Here is a 17,535-nt window from a genome sequence, read left to right on the forward strand (position 1 = left end):
CTCAACCAGGGACCCCCAAACTCAGTGACTCAAGCACCTACTATGTGCCTGGAGGGGCGCCAGGTGCTGGGAGGCCACAGGGTCCCCTTCCTCAGGAAGCGCAGTCCAGGGAGAGCCGGGCAAGGCGCCAGCAGGCCGCTGGGGGTGGGGCGCACGTCCCCTAGCTGCAAGGACCTGGAGGAAGAGAGAGGGCGGGTGCGGGCGCACAGTGGCGGACAGGGGTCTCCGTCAGAGCAGGAACAGAATGGGACAGGACTGAGCTGGACAGATGTCCGGGAACAGAGGAAGGGCTGCCCTCGCCAGCCTCAGCCCTCCTGAAGCCGTGGCCCCCACTCGGGCCTGAGAAGGACCCTGTGTTTTCTGCTGTGCAAGAGTGTGTGGCCTCGCTCACCCCACCATTTCCTAAGTCGTTCACGGTCTTCACAGAGATTTGTGGGCACGGAGGGTTAATCCCAAGGTCTTGGGGCGAGAGAGCCTGCAGGGTTTGGGGGGCGGGAGCACACAGGCCAGGGCACTCCAGTGAGTAGGGCACAGTGACGGTGGTGCCCGCAGGGCCGGATCAGGCCTGGCTGCCGCTGTAAGGCGTTTGGACGCATGTTCAGTCAGCAGGAGCCATGGGAGAGTTCCAAGCGCCAATGCAGAGATGGCCTGCGCTGAGGTACATGCTTCTGATCTGCGGGAAGCACAGGGTGGGGGTCCCAGGGCGCGGCCACTGGCAAAAAGAGGACGGACTGGATTCAGGACGGGGGCTAGTCCCAGCTGTTTCTGAGATGGTGACACCAGTGGTAGCCTAGTCAAGAGAGAATTTGGCACCTGGCCAGTGTGGCTAAGTGGGTTGGAGCATCGTCTCATAAACTGAAAGGCTGTGGGTTCAATTCCCAGTCAGGGCACGTGCCTGGGTTGTGTGTTCAATCCCTGCTCAGGGCGTGTGCAAGAGGCAACCAACTGATCCTTCTTTCTCCCATCGATGTTTCTCTCCTCTTTCTCCCTCCCTCCTCCTTTCTCTAAAATCAATAAGCATGGCCTCAGGTGAGGATAACAGTGAAAAAGAGAATTTTACCACCCAAGGGGCTCCTGCTGAGTGGAGCACCCAGGGCTGAAGTGTGAAGGCCCCGAGTCCCTTCCCCCTGTGCCTTGCTGTCTGCAGCACTGGGCTTCCGTCCCGTGGTCCCCGGTGGCTGCTCCTGCGGTCGCCACCACATCTGCCTTCCAGCAGCAGGAAGAGGGAAAAAGACTCCATTACATCCATTGACCAGAATGTTACATCCCCCAAGTCACTACAAGGGCCCTGGGAAACCAAATCTCCACTCCAGGCAGCCAAACCCCTGGTTTGGTTTCAGGTTCTGTTGCTTAAAAAGGCAAAAATGGCCCTGGGGACCATCAGCTACCTTGGCCACAGAGTGAGTTGCACAGTAGGAACTTGAGGAAAGAGGGGGACACTGCCACTTCTGAGGGGAGGATGTGGGGGCACAGACTGTGTCAATCCCAGGTGCTCCAGCCGCCACGGGGTGAGGTGAGGGCCCAGGTCCTGGGGCTCATCTAGCCGGGAGAGTCCACCCACCAGGAGGCACAGGCATGTGGAAGTGGTGAGCTGAGCGACGGAGGGGCCCCCACCTGCAGTGACCAGAGCGGAGGCCACCAGCATGCAGCGTCCCCAGAGACAGGGGCCACAGAGGGGAGAGAGCCTGCACGTCGTGGGTCCTGGAGGTGGGGAGCTTCTGCAGGGAAGGACCCACCCCCAGGAAGAAAACGCTGAGAAGTCAGGATGGAGGACACCATGAAGTGGCCACTGAGATGTCACTGGTCACAGAGGCCCCGAAGTGCCAGGGACAAACGTTCTGGTGAAAGAGACGGGAAAGGTCGTGTACAACCCTTGGACAAATACGGAAAATTAGCTTCACTGCCACTCACTCCAACGTCCGCCAAAGGCGTGGTGAAGGCATTAAACGACCTCAGGGCATAACCCCAAATGGGGTCAGGACAGAAGACAGGAGGGACACCAAATACCGCTGGCAAAGTTGGGAAATTGGAAAGCAGAAGGACCCGGTGGAGACCAGGGAACTCGGACAGGAGGCTGCAGGAGGAGGAGGGAGAACCACCTAGAACACAGCCACTCCCAGTGCCAACCTGGGACAGGCTGGGGAACGGGACCCCCAGTGTCCTCAGAGCTGGGCCGAGTGGGGTCGCACGCAAGAAGGTACGTACTGAAGATACATTGAGCAACGGGCGTCCCTGGTATGCCCCAGCCTGCGAGGCCAGGTGCTCTCCGGCCCCAGGCAGGAGGCTTCGTCCCCAGAAACCGGAGAGGTTCTGGATTTGGGGGTCCCGGGAGTAGCTGTGGGTGGGAGATAAGCTTTCATGGTACAAACTAGGGGGACTCGGTGAATGTTTTTGTGCTAAAAAGTAAGACCCCTGCTCTCTCTGCTCCTCAGTGCCCAGAACACCCTCATCGGGACACGTTATTATGATTTCAGGACTCCAGCAATAAAGGGGACGCTCTGAGTGCCCAGGCAGAAAACGTGGGTCACACACGGAGGACATCAGACTTTTCAACAGCATTGAAAGAAGCCAGCACATCATGGGGAAATGCCTCCAAACTTCTGCAGGAAAAAAGTCATTTCCAATCTAGAATTCCATCCCCAGTCACACTGGCAGGTGGGAGAGTAGACTACAGACATTTTCACGCGAGCACGGTGAAAAGTTTCACCTACCACGCGTTTTTTCTCAGAAAGTTACTTGGGAGTCCAAGAAGACACTTCTAGGAGAAAACAATAAATAACGAGGCTGATAGATTGCTGGTGTTGCCGAGAGGATGAAGGGAGGTTTTCCAGTTCTGGCGGAGAGTTCGAAGACGAACTGGTGACAAAGGCACTGAAAACTAAGGAAAACACAAAGGCGATTCTTAACCCCAGGGAACACAAAAAGTCGTCGTCTTGGAAGATCACATGACTCCTCCGGAGACAGCACTTCCCTAGTGATGGAAAGTCGCCCTGTGTTCACAGAAAGTGCAGACAGTACACAGCCCGCCTCGGCGTGCAGTGTGACTGCCCTGGGGGTGGGCGTGGTGGGGTAGGGCTGTGAAAAGGAAACCTTGACCTCGTCCCCCGCGTCCAGCAGGCACTGTGTGGTGCCCCACACTGACGCAGCAAGGGGCAGGAGCCACGTGGGGGCAGGGCGCCAAGCTAAAGCCAGGGGGCAGCTGAGAGGTGGTGGGGGCAGTGCCTCTGAGGCCGGGAATTGGGGATGGAGAATACATAGCTTGTGAGCGCTGTGTGCCTCCCTGGGAGCACCCCCATCCCTGCTTGCTCTCAGGCCTCCAGCACCCTGGCCACATGGCCACACACCTAGGGGTCAGGGCCTGGGCCCCCTAAGGTTGGCGGTTTCGGTTCGGAGGCTGGACTGAGGCGGCGCCAGACCTCCGGAGCTGCAGGAGCGCGGGCCGGGGGTCTGCGGGGGTCTGCATTCGCAGATCGTGAGGGTGGGGACAGTTGCCTACTGGAGAGCATCGCTCTTTGTTTCTCCCTTCCGACCTGGTCCTCTCCGCCAGCGCCCCCACACATTCGCCTCCTCCTGGAGGCAGGCAGATGCCCCTGCGGGGCACAGGCCGCTGCCACTGCCCCCTGCCCCAGGCGGGTGGGCTGCTCGGGGAGGGCCTGCCTCCCAGATGGGGAGGTAAGACCACCCTGGACCATCTTGGAGTCAGAAAGCATATGCCGGAACGGCCAGGCCTGGTGGTGAGGGGGCTGCATGGGGTTGGGGGCTCCAAGTGCTGCGGAGGCCGCGGCGGGAGCCCCAGGTGCGGGCCCCTTCTCACTTTCCCGAGTGCTGGGACAGCCCGTGGGCTTCCAGCAGAATGGCAGATTAGAGGCCCACGGGCGAAAGAGTCCTGGCGTGGCCACAGCTTGGCGCTGGGACCCAGCGCCCCAGGGCACTGGGCTGAGGGAGGCCCCTATGTCCAGAGACTGTCCCTCGGTCCAGGTGGCCCCCACCCAGGCTGGGTGGCAGTGGGGGAGGCAGAGGCAGTGGGGGTGGACAGCCAGGCCTCACCTGCTTGCAGGCCCCAGCCCCCTGGGGTTCCCGAGCCCCGACCAGGAACCTGGTGCCCTGCCTGCCCCGGGCCTCTCTGCAGACCTCCCAGGTCAGCGGGTCCTCTGAGCCCAGACTGGCCCTCGGGTGGGGGCAGCAGGGGAGGTGCCCACGCCCCATCAGGGGGAATCACCCCCACCTGAGAGGGAGGACAGTGAAGGACTCCATGGGCGGGGGCGCGGGGGGGGCAGTGCCGGGTGTGGCTCTGAAACTGCCCTGAGAGAAAGCGCCACGGGCGGGGGGCCGTGGGAGCACAAAGAAGAGCAACCCAGCGGGCCCCCCACTGTTCTCAGTAGGCGGGGAGCCCGCAGGGGACCTGCCGGGTCTTGCCAGCCATCCTGCCTTCAAGGCCTCAGATAGGCACTTGGCCCCTCCTGCCCCGCTCGTGCCCTGGGGGCCTGTCCCCCTGGTCTGCTGGGGCTGCCCACGGAGGGGTCTGCCCTGGCAGGCTGCTCAGACCCCCAGCACAGAGGGTACAGGGATTGGCCCCCTGGTCAGCGTTGAGTTCCCGGGCAGTGCAAAGTCTGTGCGAGCAGAGGCGGGAGGGAGCCAGCCACGGGGGAGGAGGGACGGGTTGCAGAGGCCTCTGGCTCAGGGGCTCTGGGCCTCAAAGGCTGGGAGGGGGCTGTTACAGCCACGAAGTGGGGAAGGCACGCCCAAGCCCCTGGCTGGGCCTCTTCACCAGGAAGGGGGTTCCCAGGAGGGGCTGCAACCTCTGCCCTGGGCCCCATCCGGCACCTCCCTCCCTCCAGGCTCTTCCAGGTGCCAAGAAAGGGGCTGGAGGCTGGATTTCAGGCCAGGCCACCCAGCCCCCATCTGGACAGAAGCCCAGAGCCCCTGGGGCCCAACCTCCAACTCATTTCCAGCCGCAGGGAGGCGAACTCAGGGGTCCTGTCCTGGGAGCCCGAGGGGGCTGTGCAGTGTGTGGTGGGGGCCAAGGCTGCCCATCCGTCTCCTTTGGCACAGCTGGAGCCCGGCCCTGGCTGGCTGAGCCGGGGGCCGCTGTCTTCAGGCCAGGGCCATGGTGGGAAAGCCGAAGGAGTAGACACCCCGGCACCTGGAGGGCCCAGCACGGCTCCGATGGAAGCGTGTACATCCATGTGCACACGTGTGTGCACACACAGGCCCAGCCCCTCCACTGGTTGCCGGCCTGGGCCATTCTGGCCTCGGTGGCAGCTCTCCACTCATTGCACCCATACTTGCCGGGCACCCACCATGTGCCAGGCACGGGGCCAGCAGCCGTGACACCACAAAGCAGGGCCCCACTGTACAGGGACAGGAAACACGTCCGAAAGCCGGGGAGGGAGCACCCCTGTGGCATGCTGGGCGGCCCCGACAAGGGGGCTTTGAGGGAAACACTTAGAGGGCAGAAGCAGCCTGACGCTTGTAGAGAAAGAGCCTGCCTCCCAGAGCAGTAGGTGCAAAGTCCTGAGGCCGGCCGGGCTGGGCAGAGTGAGCAGGGCCTGTGGGGAGGATGGGCCCCAGCACCGCCTCGATGACCCTGCCCTTGACTCTGAGGGCGTGGGGAGCCCCCACCTGAATGTTCCTCCCCTGGGACATCAGAGTGGCCATTCAGACCAGATGCAAGGCCACCGTGGCACCTGGGGGATGTGGTGGCTCTGCCCAGAGCATGTCTGTAGTGGGCGGAGACCCCAATTCCAGAGGGTTTGCTGGCCCAGACGTCCTCAGCTTTGACGGGTCGGATGCCTCCACAGCTGGGTCAGGTGAGAGGCGTGAGAGCCACAGCTACGGCAGCCCCAGGGTCCCCGGCCTGACCTCTGCTGGGCAGGACCCACCCGCTGGAGAGGGACAGGCAACCCCAGAAGGCACACTGCCCTCCAGGTCCCAGCAGGGGGTCGGTGTCTTTCTGGGATCCAGGCTGCAGCTGCCCGGGTGGGTCCCTGGGGTGCGGCGGACACCTCCAAGCAGAGCCGGTGGTGGCCAGAGATGGCCAAGTCAGGGTTTCGTTTGCTCTGTTGTAGAGATGGGAGGACAAGCCAGAGCTCGGTGAGGGAAGCTGGAGGCACATGGGGTTTCTCGGGGGGAGGAGAAGGCTGAGCGGCCTGGGCTCACAAGCTGGGGGACAGGCTGAGGCACCTCTCCTCCGGGTCAGTGGGGAATGAAAGGGGGGCCAGGGGCTCTGGGAGCGGGGAGTGAGAGGGAGGTGGGTAGACCAGGAGGGCAGCAGTCTGGGGCCCCCGAGCCCCCTGCCCTGGCACCGGGGGAGACCCCTGGGCTGGGTGCGGACTGTCCAGGGCCTCAGGGGTGGATCTGGAGCGGGCGGGGGGCTGGGTCCGCACAGAGTGTGGCTCTGCCAAAGGGCTGGGACACGGGCGTCGGCCGGAAGTGACCTTTCTGCGGCTGCAGAGGGGCGCAGGCGATGGGGACAGCAGGGGGACAGAGGGGGTTCAGTTGGGGGTCAGTGGTCTCCAGGGTCACGTGCACACTGGAGTCCCAGAAGCCCACCAGTGGGGGCAGTGGCCTCGGGGGCAGGTTGGGGGAGGACGAGAGCCGGCAGCCTGAGGGTTGGGCAGGCTGAAAATCGCGAGTGGTGAGATAGGAGTCCTGAGTGGTGGACAGAAGGCAGCCAGCTCGGGGCTCGCATCTGCAGGAGACTGGGCTGGGGCCTTGGGAAGGCGGCTGGAGAACAGTCTGGAAGCATCAATACAGGGCAGGAGGGCCCCGCCATACCTGCAGGGTGGCAGAAAGCAGGGCGACACCAGTCAGGGCTGGCTGTGAGCCCCCAGGCGAGGCCAGGGCTGTGGGACTCTGCGGGAGCTGTGTAGTGGGGCCGTGGCCGACAGGGCCCCATTCCCCTGGGTCCCCGGAGGCCACGTGGGTACTGCCCAGGGAGCCCTCGGCCTCTCCAAACACAGATGGGCACCAGCCCTGTGACAATGGCTATGCGGCCACCCCAGGGGCCAGCCCTGCACACGTGTTTCCACACGGCAGCCCAGAACCTGTGTGGGGCACAAACAGTCCAGCGCAGAGCCCCCACGCTGGACCGCACGGCAGACACTGTACTCATAGCCCACGCTGGAGCCGAGTTTCGAAATCGCTGGGAGCATCCCCAGCAGATCCCTCGGCTGGCTACCTGGGAGGACGGGGGACCCGAGCGGGGCAACTGGGTCAACGGGGATGCTTCTGTGAAATGTTTTTACTTTGTAGAGAGAATGTTTTCCAAGAGTACTTAAATCTCATGCAAAACCTTGTAAACTGGCTGATTTAAAGACAAGGACTCCAGCTGGGCAGAGCGGGGTGACTGGGCAGGGCCGTGGAGGGTGCTCCTCTGGGGGCCGGCAGCCAGGCGGGGGGCAGGCGGAGTTGGGGCTGGCCGCCCCCAGCCGTGAGGAAAGGGTCACACCCTGTGGCATGTGCATCAGGGGCAGCCTGGGGCACTGTTGTGAATGCCCAGAGAGAGGACGTGGTCCAGGACCAGCAGGGACAACTGAGGTGGCCTGAGAGGGGTGTGGGTACAGCCAACGCTGGGGGCAGGACTGTGGTCAGAGGTAGCTGTGTGGTATCAGGGACCTGGGCCACCCCCTCAACCCGCGGGGCCTCCTTCCCCCAAGCCGCGTACTGGGCTGAGGAGCTGCCTGTGTGGCTGGGCCGAGGACAGGCACACAGACCTCTGTTCCTTGGCGTGACCCCCGTAGCTGCCCTAGCTGGGGCACAGGCTCACCCACTACCGGGGAGGTGACGGGCCAGAGGAGCCCAGCCTGGCAGTGTCCCTGCTTCCAGAAATGAACAATGTAGGCAGCACAGGGCCGAGTGGGGAGGTGATGGCAAGCAAGCCAGGAGTGGGGGGAGAGGGAGGGAGGCCCCCTAAGGAGGGAACACCAGCCCCAGGGTCTGCTGGCTCCAGAAGGAGCGGGTTGTTCCGGGAAGTGGGGCAGGCGGGGTGTGGCACGTCCAAGGAGATGGTGGAAGCATTGCAGGGCATGAGGGGCAGCAGCCGAGTGGGGACACCGGGCCCAGACCTTGAGTGAGGGCCTCTGGCCAAGGCGGGGCTGTCCTACCCTGGGAGTGGCGGGGGACCTGCAGGGGTTCGCTGGGGGCAGGGCCCCGGGAGGTCAGCTGGCGTGGAGGGGCACTGCCAGGCAGCCTGAGCGCAGGGGGCTCAGGGTCCCGAGCTGCCCCTGCCCTGGGCAAGGGTGGGTGGTGGGGTGGCCGGGCCTGGCGGAGGCAGCCAGGGGCAGGCAGAGCAACAGTGATGGGGCCGCCCGCCCGCTCTTGCTGGGCAGCGCGTCACCCACCCGCCCGGCCTGGGGTTTGTCTGGGGCTGCTGAGCGCTTACCGGCTCCAGTCCTGAGTGTTCTGTGGGCGTCCCCCACCCCGGCCTCCGGGCTGCAGTGCTCAGCAGAGGGGCAGCAAGGGAGGGGCTGGGGGGGCTCTGGCCGCCAACACAAACACAGCCTCTCGGCTTCCAGAGCCTTTTTCCAGACTGCCCTACATTCCCCATCTCCGGGCCCAGCCTGGGGCTGCCCGAGAAGGGCAGGGCGCGCAGCCGCCCCGCCGGGCCTCCACCGCAGGGCCCTTGAGCCCAGGCAGCCTGCCAGGGAGGCCCATCCTGGGTCAGGGTCTCCTCGCATTCCGGCCCCACCGCCCAGGCCCCTTTCCAGGGGGCGGTGAGCCCAGGACCCCCGACTGTATCTGTATACTCCACCCCCCGAGCCAGCGCCTTCCTCAAGTCCACGTGGAAGTCCACACAGAGCAGCCTGGGGGAGGCCGTGGACGTGAGTCCACTCACACGTCAGCCTGACCAAGACTCGGGGGTTCAGGGCAGACACAGCTGGTGTCCAGGGGGGGCGGGATGAACACACGGGTGAACAGGCTTTTGCCCTTTGGGGCTGGGGACACCCAGTAAATAAGCCAGTGATGTGGGGTGAGTTCTGGCTGAAGAAAAGGAACCCAGGAAGGCGTTCCCATGGGTGGGCAGGAGCAGGGACGGGGCTGGTGTAGGGAGGCCCTGTGTCGGGAGCCGACTAGACCAGGGTGACAAGGCCCGGCTCACAGGGCCCCCCCCCCCACCTGCCCTGGTGAGGATTTCATCTCTTGTTCAGAGCCCAGAGCGGGGTCCTCTCCAAGTTCTCTCAGACTCGGAGCTGGGCATGCCCTGGGGCGAGATGACTCAGGCCCGCTGCTGCCTGGAGCCAGTGCAGGGGGGGGCGGGAGGGCGGAAGGTGGAGGGGGTCCCAGGGCTGGGTGATGAGGGGGTGAGCTTGTGCTGCCGGATATGGCTGGCGATGATGTCCCTGATTGGCGGTCAGCCTAGCACAAGGCAGGACGGGAACCCAGGCAGCCCATCCGTGTCCCCGAGCCCTCCCGGTGCCCCGGACCCCAGCTGGGCCGCCCGCACAGGCTCCAGCACCCAGCGAGCGCCCTCACCGGGGCCTCCCCAGGAGTGGCTGCACTCCCACGCCGCATGCACGCCCGTCCTCGCTGGCGCACTGCCCCTCCTCGAGGGACAAGGCCCGGCAGCGCGCTGCCCTGGGGACTGGAGCCCTGAGACACGGTCATAAACTCAGTCACACCGTCCGCAGCCATGAATTCCGACATCATGAAGCGCTGTGACCCACTTCCAGTCATGCCCGGCGCTGCAGGACTGTCCAGCCCCACGGCCCCAAGGAGAGGTGATTTATGGGCGTCATTCCCTGCCCCCGTTATGGGGGAGGGGTGTTCCCAAGCCCTGAGGAGTCCCAGCAGCCACCCAACAGGGACCGCTCTGGGGAGGGAGCACCCCCACCTCTCCCTCTTGGCCAGAGAGCCCCCCGGCTCTGGAGTCCAGGCACTGGACCTTGTGGCCCCGCCCCATGTTCGGTCGAGGGCTGGTAGGGTAGCTGGGCTCCTGGGGCCTGCGTCCAGGGGACGGCAGCTCTGGAGCCAGCAGACACCCGCACACCAGGCACCCCGCAGGAACTGGGCCAATCGGCACAGAGGGAGGGCCTGGCAGAGGCAGGGAGGGGGCCCAGAGCCAGCATCGAGGCCTGAGGGGCATGAGCAATGCAGGCAGTGGGAGCAGCAGGGACAAAGGCCATAGGGCGTGGGGACCAGCAAGAGGCCTGGAGCAGAGGGGAAGAGGGCTGGGGGACACAAGGGGGCTCAGGCTGCTCCTCCAGTGAGACGCAGGGCCAAGGGCCTGAGCAGGGAGGGACATGACCTGGCTTGTTTTAGAGGGCCACTGTGCAGAGCACGGGGGGTCAGCAGGGCCCCCCAGGCCCGTCTGATGGAGAGAATGTGCAGCCATCACTCTACACGTAGGTGCTCAGCACCACCAGGGGTCACAGGGATCAAAGGTCATAGGTTGCTGTGACCTCCACCTCCCTGACCAGGCAGCAGCTTGCAGAGTGAGGGCTGGGGCCAGGGACAGTGCCTGAGGGGTGGGGATGACTGTGACATTCTGTGAAAATAGCAAGCAAGACCACACCCCAAACCAGACCCTGAAGGCAGCCCGGGAGGGCCGCACCACCCCTTTCAGACTGAGTCCTTCCTGGGGCCTGCAGGCCCTGACGTCCCGAGATTGCGGCCAGGTGATGCCTGCCCATCTTCCCAAACCTGCCCTGGCCGATGCCGGCCACACCCCCCTCTGACGGGCCAGGAGTGGAGGGACCGTGCAGGGCTCAAGGGTGCTGTAGGCCCTCAGCTGGGGCAGCAGGAAGCAGGTGGGCCCTCTGCACCCTGCACCTCCCTGGTGTCTGTGAAGTGGGGGACCAGGGAGAGCCAGCGTGCAGGTGGATGGGGGCACTCCTGGGGGTCTGTGGTGCGCCCTCGTGGCCCTGCTGCCTCGTGCTCTCATCTGTGAAGCAGGGATGCCCAGAGCCATGTCAAGGGGCCCCATGGGGGAAGGCCCACGTGTGCTGGGCAGAGGCCACCCCATAGGGGCTCGGCATCCAGGGCAAATGCAGGGCACCTGGAGCCCGAGCCTCAGCTGGTGCGGGGCACCGAGATCAGGCCACCCTCCAGGACAGGGCATGGCACGGGGGTGTGGGCTGGGAGGGCTCCGCAGGGCTTGACCCGGCCTGTGTTCACCAAGCCTCCTGCCCTCCCCAGCGGGGACCCAGCCCCTTCTCCAGCCATGCCAAGCAGCCCCCACTCCTCCCTGCACCCCGACCTCCGGGCCATGCCCTCTTCCCCAGGAGCACCCTGGAAAGCCTCCACGCCCACTCGCTCACCTGTTCGAGGGCCGTAAAGTGAAAATGTACACAGCCACAGATTTCCTTCTCACTGTGTCTGGGGCATTAACTGATGCAAACTGACCGATGCTCCAGGCTGAGACCTGCACACCCAAGCGACGTTAACCACACCAGGACCGGCCTTGGTCAAGGCGACTGGCGTGAGGGAGCCAGGGAGCCCCGGTGGAGCCCAAAGCCCAAGTCACCCCGCCCCGCAGGGCTCTCTGGGCACAAGCAGGCGGTGGGGCTGAGGGGCCGTCCAGCTGCAGGGGACATCCCCAGGGTCTGGAGCCAGGGAGAGGGGTGGGGCTCGGGTATGAACGTGTCTCCCCTCCACGTCCCCTCTCACTTGCTTACTTTCTGAGCCCAGCCCAGACCCCCTGCCTTTGTCCCCTCCTGGCCCAACACTGCCTCTTCCCAAGATGGAACTCGGAGGTGGGGGGCTGCAGGGGTCGCAGCTGGTGACCCTGAGCAAGGCCCTTCTCCTCCTGGGGGGGTGGGGTCTAGGCCTCAGTTGGTGGCCCCCACACAGCTCCACAGCAATTCAGGGTGCAGGGCGGGCATCCAGCCATGGGGGGCGGGGGTGGAGGTGCATGGCCCCAAGCCCCTGGAGGGGCCCTGCCCACTTCCCTCCACAGCCTGGGCTGCGGCCTCAGCGTCGTCTGGGGCAGCAGGACGTTAGGCCCCTCTGGCCTGGGTGATGGGGCCTCAGATGTGCCACGGTCCCCGAGTCTGGGACAGGTGGGGCTCAGACCCAGTGCCCGCCACAGCGGAGAGGCCATACCCAGCCCTCGGGGCCTCAGCCTCCAGGGATGGGCACAGCCCCCCTCACAGGCCGCCACGGAGGGGGCAGGGCTGCAGCGGCAGGCCTTCGGCCCCATCCTGCCCCACCTGCCACAGGGGCCCTGGTGAAGGGGTGGCCAGGGCTCCCTCCTCTCACCTCCTCCCTGCCCAGCCACTCCTCCCATCCAGCTCAGTGTCCACAGAGGGAAGAGGGTCGTCACTGCCACACCCACCGCTGAGTGTGGGTCTGCCCGGGGACCTTCTCCCAACAGCATCTTCCCGGGGCCACCCACTGGCCCTGGGGAAGGAGCACTACGGCCAGCAGCAGGGGGGATGGGGGACCACAGCCAGCTGTGCCTGCACTGTCCTCGGCCACAGCCATTCACTGCTGGCGGAGCTGCCTCCCAATGCACACCTGCCCCGAAGCAGCTCTGGGCCCGTATCAGTGGGAGATGTGTCCTTGGCCCACTGTGGACGGAGCACCCGGAGGGGGAGTCACCCCCCGGGGCACGCAGGCCCCATCCGAGCTGCCTTCCCCCAGGCCCTGGCTCACACTGGGCCACCGTCCCTGGCTACAGAGGGGCTCCCTCCACCCACACGTCTACATGGTGCAGACACTCTCGAGGGGTCCTATGAGCCCACAGACACGTGCACCCTTCTGTTCACAGGGGCGCACGGGTGCCCGAGAGCTGTGCTGCACCCCTGCCTGGCTCACCTCTGCTCTCGCCCCCACAGGTGACACAGCTGGACCAGCGGCTGGCGCTCATCACAGACATGCTCCACCAACTTCTGTCCTTGCACCAGGGCGGCCCCCCGGGCGGCCGGCACCCCAGTGGAGGCGGGGCCCCCGGGGTGCAGCCCTGCCAAGGCCCCATGCACCCCGAGCTCTTCCTGCCCAGCAATGCCCTGCCTACCTACGAGCAGCTGACTGTGTCACACAGGGACCCCGACGAGGAGCCCTGAGGTCCCACCGGCCTGCCCCACCTCCCACTCCGCAGGGGCATCCACGCGTCCAGAGAGCAGCCCCTCTCCCCCGGGGCCCGGATGCCCTGTGGGCTGGGCCAGGGGTGCGCTGAGGCTGCCGCCTCCTGGCCAGGGGGCACTGGCACCTGGCTGGGCAGGGAGCCCCTCTCAGTTTGCGTGGCGCTGGGACCCCATGGCAGGGGCAGGCTGGCCCTCGGTCCATCCCATGTATGGCAGGAAGCAGGACAGGCACATGCAGGCCCGGTGCTTCCTGAGCTGACACCGAGGAACAACCTAGACAGGGCCTGGACGTGGGCACCGCAGCCCGGGCCTGGAAGCCTGGACCCAGGGGCACCCAGGAGGAGACAGGCAGGGCAGGGCAGGCCCAGCCCGTGCCAGACTAAGGGTGCCCACGCGTCCTGCCCAGAGGGCCACAGGCCTGGGCCCTGACCCTCTGTCTCCAGAGATGCTGGCACAGTGGGCTGGGGCTTCCAGGGAGCCGGCCCTGAGGCCACAGCTTCGAGCAGGAGGGACCTGCCACCGCTGTCCCTGGGGAGCTTCCCTGGGGTGGAGTGTCCACCAGTGGAATGGGGGTGGACAGGCCCCCCATCTTAGGACTGGCAGCTTCTCCTACCCGTTCCGGAGAGAAGAGGGGCCCGAGCCCACGCACATGCAGCTGGACAAACGCACACAGGGGCACACCGTCCCCCTCCCAAAGACGGTGGCTCCTCCCAGCGTCACTTCTCGCGGAAATCGGAGCAATTTGCAGTGATTTGGAATCTATTTCAATGAGTTGCATGGTGTGATTTTGATTCTTTCTTGTGCCGGCTTTTCCCAATAAACCTGGAGTCATGGGCTGGTCTGCGCACCGCTATCTCCCGGATTCTCGGGGAGGACCCGCCTCTGGGACAGCCCTGTCCTCCCGTGGCACTGCCACCCTCCCCACGCCCAAGCTGCCTGGCTCCGTCCGCGCCTGCCCAGGTTGTGGGAGGCCGCGCGGGCGCCCCCAGCTCGCTGCCCCAGGGTTCTGGAATCAGGTCTCCCAGCGGCCCAGGAGCACCCTAAGACCAGGCCATTCCTGTCCCTGTCCCCAGGACGCGTTCAGCTCTGTCCACATGAGCTAAGGGAGAGAAAGAGGGTGGCCAGAAACAGACCCACCCTCTGAGCCTCTGCTCTTGCTGGAATGTTCTTCCCACCCACCCTCCATCTGTTGAAATCGTTCGTGTCCAGGGTCCACAGCGCAGCTTAAAGCCCCTCCTGCAGCAGCCCCTCCAGGCCCAGTGACCCTTTGAGGGGACAGGGGTGAGCAGGTGAGGTCGCTGCCCCCAGACAACCAATGGGACAGAACTGGGAGACCCTGTCCTCCCTGCCCACATCCCCCATGCCAGCTCCACCCTCACTTCTGGGGTCAGGGGACGTGGTGAGGACAGGACAGCACCCTGTCCTCCCCTGTGCCACCCCCCACTGCTCCCACGGGCATCTGGCCCACACCTCCTCCTGGGCCAGCTTCCTGCCCCTAGGCCTCCCTTATGGACAGGACCCTTCAGTGCCCTCTGAGGCTAATGCCCAGGCGGCTGCTGGACAGGGCCAGGGGCCAGGAGCTCAGAGAGGCTGTAGGGCAGCTCAGCGGCCCTCCTGATTGGGGCCCTGGTGGCCTTGGGGTCTCCCCCTGGGGTGGCCCTGGCCACCTGAGGAGGTGGGCCCCTCTTCAGGGCCTAGCACTCAGTCCAGGGCCTGGCCTGGTTGGGCTGTGGGTGCTGGGCCTCCAGTCCACACACCTGGGCAGCCACCTCAGGGGACACACTTGGGCCACTCTGTGCCTCCCGGGCCGGGCTGGCCCCCATCTGAGGACGCACGAGCCCCACGTGAGAGCAGGGCTCGTCCAGGTCCCTCCAGGAGCTCGAGGTACACCGACTGAATCCTCACAGCAGTGGGCTCTCGGAAAGGCCAGGGCCCCCTCATGCCCGCCCCTCCAGGCCTCAAGTTTTCCCTCAGTAACAGCATGTTCCCTACCTATCCAGCTCCCAGCAGGCTGGGCACACACCAGGCGGGTGCCACCCCGCCCCCACTGTGCCCTGGGGGTGCCCAGGGTACTGGGAGGCACCCCGCCCCCCAGTCTCCATTCCAGCTCCCAGGTGCGCACACTCAGCCAGGGCACTGGGGGTGGGGGCCCACCCGACATGAGACCCAGAGGACAGCCGGTGTCAGGATGGGGATTCAGGTTTCCATGTGGAGTGGCAGCTTGGCCCCCGTGGGAGGGGAGGGCCCTAGGGGCCCTGGGTCCCACACTGCTGAGCCCCCAGGGGCTCCCCAGTGCCAGCCCTGCGCCTGCCTTGGGGTCTGGCCAGTGCCAGGCCAGGGCGGGGGAGGGGGAGTGGGCGAGGCAGGCCTGGGGCCTCCCCAGCCCACACCTCGGGGGAGGGGCAGGAGCAACAATTACTGGAAAGGCAAAAGCTGTTGTTTCCTTGTTGGGTAAATATTTGCAGAAACCCCAGGAAGCGGCTGGCTGGAGAGTGGGCCCCTCTCAGAGCCCCAGGCCCGGCCACAGCGGCGGCACAGGAACCCAGCCTGGCCCCCAGTGAGCAGGCTCCCTCAGCCGCGCATCTGGGCCGGCGCAGCCCTGCACCCAGCCCTGTTCTGTTGTCCATATTATCGACTGCGCCCCAAGTGCCGAGTGCTTCGCTCCTGGTCGGGCCATTGCAGCCCTCTCGGGTGTGAAATGCAATTTACCTGAAATAAAGCCCAATTATGGAATTAGCTAATTAAAGCCCGCAGTGGAGGCTGGGCCTGGCCGGCCGGGCGCTCAGTGCCCACCCGGTGCCCGCGGTCTGAGGAACAGATGGTGCCCCAGCCCGCCGCGCTGGCCACATTCCTTCACTCTGCCCCCCGATAACTGACTTCGACAGCACACGGCCATCTGGTGTGTGACACGTCCTGTGTGCCCCGGACAATGGCCCAGCAGACCTCTCCGGGAGAGGGCCGTCGCCTGGGCAACGGAGGCCTGTGTAGGCCAGGCCCGCTCGCAGCCCCTCCCCCGCCCCTTTGTGGGCCCGGCCGGCCGCCTGGCTGTTCACGAGGACAATGTCCATGAGTATTTGTCCGAAGCGCCCAGCCTTTGTCTCCAAATTGGGCTCCCTTATTGAGTCCCTCGGGTCCAGTGGGTGCTGGGATCACCTGTTGGGGGACAAGGTGGGGGCGGTCAGGAGGCTGCCCGCTCCCTGGGGCCCCCACCTGCTATCCTATGCCCACAACCCTGTCAAGGAGCCTGCCCCCCGGGGTCCCGAGCAGGTGGGAAGCGCCTCTCGGACACTGGGCTTGGCCCAGGGCCGGTCTCTGAGGCCGGTGTCCACCCGACCCGGCTGCCTCTGGGCTTTGGGCCTGGGCCCGGGCCCAGGAGAGGACAGGCCGGGTAGGCGCACAACTCCCACCTCTGCCTTGTCTGTAAATGGGGAGCAGTCAACATGACCCTTGAAGGTGGGTGGGGGTAAGGGGCCCATGGCCCAGGTCGGTACACAGCAGGTGCTTAATAAAGGCAGCCAACCAGGATATGCCTGGGTCCTGGGTTCTCCCTCCTCTGCACAACCCTGCTTGGCCTGTAGGACCCCTTAGGGCAAACCCCTGGCCCCTCTGCATCCAGCCTCAGCCCCCAGGACCCTCTCAGAGCCAGCGTGCGCCTCCACAACCAGAACAAGCTGCTCCCGGACCCACTGCCCAGGGCCAGGCCCCAGCCCCGGCCCCGGCCCCGCCCACTCACTGTGTCCGGGGCTAGGCAGACCTCCCGGGGCTTCTTCCTGCACCCTGGGTCAGGCCCACTAGGCAGGCAGAGCCCCGCCTCGAGGCTGGGGTCAGAAGCCATGCCCACAAGCCCACTGCCGGAGGAGGGACGGTGCTGGGACTTTTAGGCCCCGGGGGAAGCCAGAGCCTGGGAGTACCTGGCACAGGGCCTGGCCCCACAGGGTGCTCAGGGGGTGCCAGTTAAATTAAGGGATAAAATGAGAGTTGGAAAGAGGCTATTGGGCCCAGGCAGGGCACCACTAGGCAATGCCCCACTAGGCGATGCCCTCTGGGGCAGGTCCACCCGGTACCCACCTGGGGGTGTTCAGCTGGGGCGACCAGATAGCTGGGGTGGGAGGTGGGGGGTGGCACAGGCAGATGTGGGCAGGGCCCTGAGACAGCCCCACACACAGCCAGGGCCAGCGTCCCTCCACTGGGGGACCTGGTCACTGCAGGCCTTGCTGGCTGTCCTGGTGTGGGGGCCCTTCCCAGCTCACCCGCTTCATCCAGGCTCTGCCCCTGCACCCTGGCCCCCATGGAGTGGCGAGCTGTAGGGACTGGGCCAGGCAGACCGCTGGGCAGCTGGGACCCAAAGCAGGCTCGGGCGGCCGGAGCTGGACGGAGCTCCAACCCCGCAGACCTCTGAATTCGGGGAGCCTGGGACCTCAGACGCTGAGCCCCCACGCAGGCCCTTCCCAGCCCTGTGGTGCAGCGGAGGCTCGGCAGACAGGCTGAAGAGGCCCCACAGCCAGCTGGA

The 17,535-nt window shown here is 65.5% G+C and overlaps 1 protein-coding gene across 1 annotated transcript in view; it reads left to right on the forward strand.

The window, feature by feature from the left end:
• Window positions 1-13,857, forward strand: part of KCNQ1 (potassium voltage-gated channel subfamily Q member 1) — a 254,249-nt gene extending 240,392 nt beyond the window's left edge. Inside the window, exon 16 of the mRNA XM_024574537.4 lies at window positions 12,777-13,857. Within this exon, the coding sequence (XP_024430305.3) occupies window positions 12,777-13,004 (228 nt within the window). The 3' untranslated portion in view covers window positions 13,005-13,857. The remainder of the gene's footprint in view (window positions 1-12,776) is intronic.
• Window positions 13,858-17,535: the final 3,678 nt, after the last annotated feature.

The sequence above is a fragment of the Desmodus rotundus genome, chromosome 5 (assembly GCF_022682495.2).
Source record: "Desmodus rotundus isolate HL8 chromosome 5, HLdesRot8A.1, whole genome shotgun sequence".
NCBI classification, from domain to species: domain Eukaryota; kingdom Metazoa; phylum Chordata; class Mammalia; order Chiroptera; family Phyllostomidae; genus Desmodus; species Desmodus rotundus.